General features: G+C 56.8%; 1 protein-coding gene across 1 annotated transcript in view; it reads left to right on the plus strand.

Annotated features, from left to right (window-relative positions):
• Window positions 1-8,941, plus strand: part of ACOT7 (acyl-CoA thioesterase 7) — a 128,969-nt gene that overhangs the window by 53,261 nt on the left and 66,767 nt on the right. Inside the window, exons 3-4 of the mRNA XM_045299215.1 lie at window positions 3-123; window positions 4,809-4,900. Coding sequence (XP_045155150.1) covers window positions 3-123; window positions 4,809-4,900 — 213 coding nt within the window. The remainder of the gene's footprint in view (window positions 1-2; window positions 124-4,808; window positions 4,901-8,941) is intronic.

An 8,941-nucleotide genomic window follows, 5' to 3' on the forward strand; every position in this document is an offset into this window, starting at 1 on the left:
GCACCGACTTCCTGTCTCCCATGTGCATCGGGGAGGTGGCTCACGTCAGCGCTGAGATTACCTACACGTCCAAGCACTCTGTGGAAGTCCAGGTCAACGTGATGTCCGAGAACATCCTCACAGGTAACTTGTGGGCGCTCCTCCCCCAGGAGCTTGGCTGGCGGTAACCGGAATTGCAGTGATAATAAAGGCTGGGTGGCAGCCAGGAGCGTCTGCTGGGTGCTCAGTGAGCGCTGGCCAGGGCGCCAGGCCCACCACCAGCCGGCAGGGGGTGCTCCCGCTCACCTCACTGTAACCTCTGACCAGTAGGCCAAGTGCCCAGATCACCCATCGGGCAGTGGCAGAGCAGATTCAGACCTGCCGCCTGCCCCAGCCCTGAGGGCATGCCCTCCACTCTGCTCAGCTGAACGACTGGTCAGTTTAGTCCTGGGCAGGGATGGGACCGGCCAGCCCTGTTGTCCCTTTGTATGCACGGTGGGGGGCTTGTCGCCTGGAAGGCCCTTTTTAGATGAAAGTTCACTGGTGAACCTTTGACTCTGTTTGATCTGAACATTCTCTTCCCTGGTCTTGGTAACCATGGAAACCCCTTTTCATCTTCCCACTCTGCTTTGCAGGCGAGCGTGGCGCCGCTGGCGTGAACCAGCACCCGCACACACTTCTTTTTATAACCATGCTTGTAATGAGGGAGGCAGCCGCTTCCTTAATCCCCAGGCTCCCCGCAGAGCTGCTGCCCCGCATCCAGGTCCCAAGCCACCTTGTAGTCTGGGTGTAGATGAACATGTTCCCTGGCTGCCCTGACCAGTGCCGTGCTGAGGGGCTTTCACAGGGTGGGTGCCTTCCTCCCCCACGGGTGGGCTGGGTGTAGCCCAGTGACAGCACTGAACATTCCTTCCCCCCACCCCCCTCAAGCAAGGCCTCAGGTGCAAGGGGGTGGTTCCGGCGTGCCTGTCTTTGCCCATCAGGACCGAACAGCCGGCACCTGTATCCATAGATGCTTGGGCCCAGGTCTCTGGCTGGGGCACAGACAGCGGTGCCCAATGCCCTCCCTTCTACATTGCGGACTGTGGCTGCAACCAAGATCAGGCTCAGTGCAGGGATGGGACCTCTCAGAGGGCCCCGGGGGCCCCTGTCCAGAATCCGGACACACAGTTTGCCCCGCCCTTTGGGCGCAGAGCTTTAGTCCGACCTGCCAGAGCCAGGTGTCAGCCACCTCGCTTACGCGTCCAGATCACCCCCGGAGGCGGTGCAGGCGGCACAGCTTTTCACCGTGACTGTGCCTTGTCCAGCTGGCGACCCAACGAGGCACCAGGAACTGCCGCCCAGAGGAGCCTGATGGACTGGGAGGGGGACGAGAGCGGGGGCAGGGGACGAAGGGTGCCTTGGGCTCTGCGTCCTGGCTGGAGGGGTGCTTGGAAGACCCTGGGTTTCAACCCTGTGGACTCTGAGGAAGGGGGAGGGGGAGAGGCAGCGGGGCGCATGACAGGTCTGGGGGTGTTGACTTCTCCAGGAAAGAGGGCTTGTCTGGGCCTCCAAGAGGGATGACTGGGAGATTTGGGTGAGACAGAGGCCTCGGGAGAGGCCTGCCTCACACTGTCTCCTGGGGGTGACAGCTTGGTCTCCCACCTCTGATCAAAGGGGCCTGGGAGCCTCAGGGCTCCCTTTCCCTCAGCACCTGCACCTGGAGCAGCCGAGCCTCCAGCATCACCAGACTTGTGGCTTCCCTCTTGTGGCCTTCTTGTGCCACATTTTGGGGAGACTCTCCCACTGCTCTTGCCTGGCACCACTGTGCCAGCCCTGTCCCCAGGAGCTATTTGTATCTTAGCAACAGCTTCTCAGGTTGAGCTGGCTATTTGTGTGCCTGCACCGTGGTTCTCAACCAAGGCCAGCTTGGGCCCTTGGGCAGCCCTTGGCTGTCACATTGGGAGGTGCCACCTACCAGCAGGTAGTGGGTAACAGCATCCACTCATCCAGGATGCCCAGGGCGGAGAGGCCTTCCTCACTCATGATATCTGAGGGGGCACTCACGTCTTCTCTGCTGGGCATTTTTGGTTGGCTCAAAGTAGACATGGGCTCAATAATTAACGAAGGCATGAAGGAATGAGTGGAAGTCACCGGGAAGGCCTGGGGCTCACGCTGAGTTGGGTGGTCCTGAGCATTCTGACTTGGAGAATGGCCTGAGCTCACCCTTATAGTTACAGACTCACCCATGGGCAAAGAACATGGAGGCTTCGGGTAGGGCTGAGTGAGGCTGGAGAGTGGGGGAGACTAGAGTGGGTGCCTCATCCCTCTCTTGAGTACCCCGGCCTCTGCAGCCCTCCACCTTGCCCCTACCCTAGAGGTTGGGGAGCCTGGGTCTGTTTTTCCCCTAGTTTCTCTATCCACGTGAAGCCTGGGCAGCGCGTGCCACTCCACTGTGCAGATGGGACAGCGGACTGGAGAAGGCCCTGACATGTGGTTGCTTCTCGGCTCTTAGCTGTGCTGTGTGGCCCCTGAGCATTGTGTTTCCCGGGGTGGAGATGAGGCTGTCTCCCGCAGCCAGAAGCTTTGAGCCCCAGGGGCTGTGGCTTTTCCACACGCCTGCGTGGTCATGACGCAGAGCTCAGTGCTGTAGGGCCAGGCTCCCTTCCTTATCTTCTGACCTGGCATGCCGCTCCTCTTGTGAGTCTGTTATTCTGACCTGAGGCTCTAGGAATTTCCATCTGTCTGTCTGTGTCCACTGGACTGTGAGCCCTACAAGGATGGAGGCCCTGGGGGCTATTTTGTTGGCTGTTAGTACCTTCCAAACCAACAGCAGTGTCCGGGCCACAGGGCAAATAGACACGTGGGCTCTGACAGAGAAGGAGACTGAGGTCTAGGTAGCCCGGTTACATACCCAGGGTCACTAGCCTGGACATGCTGTTCATGCGATGTCCATGGGTCTTTGCCCTCCCCAGGAGGGCAGGTGTCCCCAGTTCTGCGTGTGCCTCTCCTTCTGGGCTGCGTTGCAAGCTATGGATCATTCATACCTCTGCGACACTCATTCATCTCTGGCAACTGTCAAAATATTAAGCTAACTAGGACGTGATTGCTGTGAATCGCTCCAGAAAATAGCTGGTAGCTTTTAAGATTTTAAAGTAGATATTTTTAATGCCACAGTTGCCTTTTGATGGCTTTATTAAATGATTGAGAAAGTACAATTAGCATGTTTGCCTCATTTGCTCTGAGTTGTTCATTTGGGTCGGGAGGAGGGCCACTGGGGGTTTCCATGGAAACCAGCCTGTCAGGCTGGCTCTGGCGGAGGCAAACAGGAAATCTTTATTCCCCAAAGCAGCTTGTCAGATCCACTCGCAGTCAGAGTGCAGTGAAAATATTTCCTGTATTATTTGCCTGTCAGTCCACAGGGCAGGGAGCCAGTCAGTGACAGTGAAGCCCTGTCTGCAGGGGGTGGGGGTTGTTGATGTTGGGACCTCCTCATCTCCGGAGACTGCTGTTTAATTGACCCTCTGGGAGTTGACTTGGTGCCTGGGACTCTGTTTAGGAGGAAACCCTGGCTCTCTGGGGAGGCATGAGCCCTTGGGGTGGATGGCCGATTTTGGGAGGCACCGGTGCTGCACTCACCCTCTCATACCACTGTTATCTCCAGCAGCCTGCCAGTCCCACCCCACCCTGGAATCTTCTGCAGCAAAGACGCTACTGTTTGAAGGCACCCTTGCAAACAACACTCCCCTGAAATCGGGGAGGGCGTGGGGCCTGTGTAAGGATAGCACTGAGCTGTTGTGTGGCCCTCAGCAGACCCGTGTCCTCCCTGGCCCTGCAGCCTCACTCTCCCCTGTGGCCTGGCTCCTGTGCCCTAAGAAAGGTCCTGCCCTTCAGCCCACAGGAAGTCAGCAGTTCACAGCCCATCTCTTGGCACATGGAAGCTTCTGGAACTCTCAGTAGGCCTGAGCAAATCCATTGCCCTACTCTAAAGGGGGTGGGGGTGGGGAGACTGAGGAAGTCCCTGGGGTTGGAAAATGCCCTCTGATGATGGGGCGCCACTGCTCTATGCCGTGGCTATCTCCTCCCGTGCTGGAACGCGTGGACTGGAGGAGTCCGTACTTTTTCTGGGGTTCAGGTTCTGTCCAACCTTCCTGGGCTGTGCGGCGACTTCCAGCTCCTTGAAGGCCTGCTCAAGTTTGACATCAAACGGCAGCCCTGCTCAGTGGGAGGAGACAGAGCTAGTGGCTTCAGCCTGCCTTTCTCCCGAGCTTTGTTCTGGTTCTTCGGCGGGGATGGGGGTGGGAGGGTAGGGGGGGTGGGGGGAGTGGGAGGAGGGGGCTCGCACAGACTTGGGGGCGCCTCTGTCTGGGAGGCTCCTCTTTACAGGCCCAGAAGAGTTTTCACAGTGAGCCCCTCCCTGGTTGGTGCAAACGGCTAACACACTCAGCAGCTAACCAAAAGGTGGAGGCCCCAGTCCACCCCAAGGTGCCTCGGGAATCGGTCGGTACACACAGGTTCGAACCTTCCGCCTTGGAAGGCTGACAACCTGGGGACCTTGGGATGTAGAGTGTCCCCATTCAGCCTGGGATCAAACACCATCCCAGCCTGGGCTGTGGCCTGGGGCATGCAGGTGTGGCTGTGAAGAGGTTCAGGTACCGGGACAGCATGAGCCCTCCCTTGTCGGCCGTAGGACCTAAGCTTGCACTTGGCCCCTTGGGGCTGGAGGCCAGGGACAGTGGTGGCACGGTGAGGAAGAAGCGGTATTTTGGACACTGGGCAAGGCAGGGCTACAGCGGTGGCAACCCCTCCCCTCCCAGTGCCATCTCTCATGTACTTTTCCTTCTCTTAAGGGACCAAGAAACTGACCAACAAGGCCACCCTGTGGTACGTGCCCCTGTCGCTGAAGAACGTAGACAAGGTCCTCGAGGTGCCCCCTGTCATGGTGAGTCACCCCTCCCTCTCCTCTCCTGTGGGAGGCCCAGTGTGGCCCAGCCCCCGCCAGGTTGAGATAGGGACCTTTTGGTGTCCAGGAAGGCAGGTGGGGTGTGTGTGTGTGTGTGTGTGTCTGTGTTTATGTATGCATGTGCCTGTGTGTATCTCTGTGTGTATGTCTATGTGTGAATGTATGTGAGTATATGTCTGTGTATCTATGTGTGTATGTATGCATGTGCCTGTGTGTGTCTGTGTAGGTATGTCTGTGCGTACATGTATATGTGTGTCTGTGTGGGAGAGGCGGTTCTGGAGGTCTGGAATCCTTGAAGAAAAGCATGCTCAGTTCATGCTGGGAGCACGCAGAGCCCTCGCCCATGAGGCAAGCTGAGACGGACATGTCCTAGTGAGAGCTGGAGTTGCAGGCCCTGCCCTGGTCACTGCTCCCCACAGCCGCCGCGAACTGCTGTCCTCTGTGCCTTTCCCTGGACAGTCACTGTGTCCCTGCACCACCAGACACAGCCCTTCTGGCATCTGCAGCGGGCAGGCAGGCCCCATCCTCTCGTGGAGGCCTTGCCCATAGAGCACTTTGAGGCACTCCCTGAAAGACCCCTTCCCTCTCCTGACTGTCGAAAGATGTTCAATGGAGCCTTGTGGATGGGTCTGCCCCCCACCCCCACCCCACTCACACCTGAGTCTGACACCTGTGAGGAGGACAGCCGAGCCCCAAGGTGCCTGCCGGCTCTACCCCTACAGGGGTCTTCTCAAGTGGCGATCCACCTGGAACTCCCTTCTAGAAATGACAGAGCTGAGAACCAGGTTGCCAGGGTCCCTGGGGCGACTCTGTCTGCTTACAGACCTGATTCTGATGCCCGAGTCCTTCTTGTGCCCTCCTCTGATGGGTTTGGACAGTGTTCTGGGTGGGGAACCTCTGCGAGGGGCCCCAGCCACATGGAGCTGGTGGGGGCTTGCTCCCTGCTGTCACCTCAGGTGCAGACTGTGTGTGGGGTGTGCTCTCTGAGACTGGTGCCCTGCTTCTCTCCCTGTCAGGGTCCTGGGCGTAGTCCCCCTGGGCTGGGCAGGCTGGCTGCTGGCTCCAACTGTGACCTGGTCTAGATTTTCTTTTGAATCTTGGTGGCAGGGAAGCCCTCTTACGTTGGCCTGCGAGGCCAGCGGTGGTGGATGTGGCTACCTTGAGGTTGGAGGGGCAGCCCCTCTAGCTTGTGGTTAGCATCGACAGATCCCAGTGGGAGAGAAGAGATAGCGCTCCTGGAGCGGTGGTCAGATGGCTCATACCTGTCTGCTTTCAGCCTGGCCCTCCCTCCCCTACCCCCACACATGCACTCACACGCACTAACTCTTCCACACACACTCATGCTCACTCCTTCCCACACACTCAAACTCCTTCACACACCCACACGGGCCGTCTTTCCCGCTCCCTGCTGCCCACTGAGACCAACGCTCTCTCCGTGGTCACGTAGGGCTACCTGGAAGTCCCTGAGACACAGGAAGCAGGAGGAAGGTGGAGGCACAGAGCCTTTTGTCTCTGGATGGCGTGTACCTACCACCACGGTCATCTCACCCAAGAAGCCTTCTCCACACACACACTCTGAAACCGGCTCTCTACCTGGCCGGATTGCTCTCAGTGTCCCGGCCCTGCCAGGCAACCTCTGTGGCCCACAGTGGAGGAAGATTCTGGGACTGAAGGTGTGTGCGGGCTTTCTCCTGAGGAGTGGTGTACTGGGAGCCTCTGGGTTTCTGGCCAGCAGGGGCAGAAGAGAGCGCCACACGCCAGGCCTCCAGCCCCCTTCTCCTTGTGCCCAGTAATTGGTAGGCTCCCTCCCACATCCTGGGGGAGCACCCAGTTGCTTTTCCATCCCTTTGTTCAGTGGGGTTTGATATGACACAGATGTCAACTGTGCCCTTTGTAGGGAGAGTGTTGAAAAGATTCCACTGAGCCCCAGCAGAGGAGGTGCCGGCCGGGGGAAGCCACACAGCTCCCAGCTGCTGCTCACGCTGACTTGTGGGCCTGTGTTTAAATGTTTGAAATGTGGGTCTGCGCTGCCCACTGGCAGGGCCGGCTAGAGTTCCCAGTGGGCCACCCGGGGGCTGGCTGCGCGCTCTCAGCATCGTCAGCACTGCCCTGCCAGGTGGCCGGGCATGAGGCTTCAACCGGCCTTCCTGCCAGCTTCTGTTTGAGTCTCTCTGTACACATAGGTATGTCCATGTGGATACATAGAGTTATACATACATGTGTGACACACCTGCACATAGACGTAAGTTACACACGTGTGGGTAACTCACACACAGACACACGTGTATCTCTCTTGTCGGCCTTCATATAGTTATCACACACATAAATAAATACCTTGTACGCACATAGAGATTTCAAACACCTTATCACACACCAGTGGACAGATGCCTCTCACCTGTGTATTTTACATGCACATCACACAGCGAGATGCTGCGGCTGCGGTTGTCATTCTGTTAAGTGCCATCAACTCGTTCCCCACCCACAGCGACCCTCTGCACACAGAGCAAAGCACTGCCCGGTCCTGTGACGTCCTCACGACTGTTCCTGTGCTTGAGCCCATTGTTGCAGCCACTGTATCGATCCTTCTCTTTTAGGGCTTTCCTCTTTCTCCGCCCCTCCACTTTACCCAGCCGGATGTTCCTCTCCCGACGACATGCCCAAGCCCTCACCGCCCTCGCTTGCAAGGCACACTTTGACTGCACTTCTTCCGAGACAGACTTGCTTGTCCTGGTGGAAGCCATGGCACTTCCCTTCTCTTCGCCAGCACCGCAATGCAAACACAGGATTTTTTGGTCTTCCTTGTTCAGTGTCCACTGTCACATGCCTCTGAGGCGATTGAAAATACCACGGATTGGATCGAGTGTACCTTAGTCCTCCAAGTAGCCTCCTTGCTTTTCAATACTCTAAAGAAGTCTTGGGCAGCAGATGTAGTCAGTGCAATGTGTCTTTTGATCCCTTGACTGCTGCTTCCATGAGCACTGATTGTGGATCCAAGCAAGACAAAATGCTTGACAACTTCAACCATGTCTCCATGTACTATGCTGCCATCCATTGGTTCACGTGTGAGAATTCTGGTCTTGACGTTGAGTTGTAATCCATACCAAAGGCTACAATCCTTGATCTTCATCAGCAAGTGCTTCAAGTCCTTCTCACTCCCAGCAAGGAAGGTGGTGTTATCTGCATAGCGCAGCTTGTTATTAAACCTTCCTTCAGTCCTGGCGCCACATCCTCTTCGTATAATCCAGCTGCTCTGATGGTTTGCTCAGCATACAGGTTGAATAAGTATGGTGAGAGAATGTAGTCCTGATGCCACTCCTTTCTGGACTTTAAATCATGCAGTATTCCCGTGTTCTGTTCGCACAGCTGCCCCTGATTCACGTATACGTTCTGCGGGAGCACAGTGGAGTGTTCTGGAGTTCCCTTTCTTCTCAAGGCTATCCAGAGTTAGTTATGATCCACTCAGTCGAATGTCTTTGCACAGTTAATGAAACACAAGTAGACATCTTTCTGGTATTCTCTGCTTTCGAGCCTCTGAAAACCTTCTACAGAGCTTCGAAACAGAGAGATAGATAGCACACACACAGACACATATGTGTCACACACATCACACATAGCTGGAGAGAGAGCTCCCAGAGGCATGCACGCATGTGCAAGACCACAAGTGGACTTCTGAAAGTGTGTCTTCTGTCCCTCGGCGGAGGGCACTCCCTGCCGGCTGTGTGCGTGTCACAGTGTGTGGAGCATTCTCACTGTGCCCCACCTTCTCCCTCGAAGGCGGGGAATTCCAGGACAAAGAGGCCAGTGTGGTGGCTGGAGGGGCAGCTGGAGCCCTGAAGAGGCTGGCCTGGCCCCCGAGAACAGACACTGGTTTTTATGACAGGCCTTAGTGTCTGCTTGAGTGGAGAGGTTTTCTCAGATTGTTGTCCGAGACATGTGGCTGAACTGCCCTCTGCTTGAGACCTGCTGGGTTTGATGAGCGCTCAAGGGCAGGAGGTGCCAGCCCTGCTGGTGAAGTGCGTG

This window comes from Echinops telfairi, unplaced genomic scaffold (assembly GCF_000313985.2).
Source record: "Echinops telfairi isolate 266 unplaced genomic scaffold, ASM31398v2 ScPeMD7_7457;HRSCAF=8495, whole genome shotgun sequence".
Classification (NCBI taxonomy): domain Eukaryota; kingdom Metazoa; phylum Chordata; class Mammalia; order Afrosoricida; family Tenrecidae; genus Echinops; species Echinops telfairi.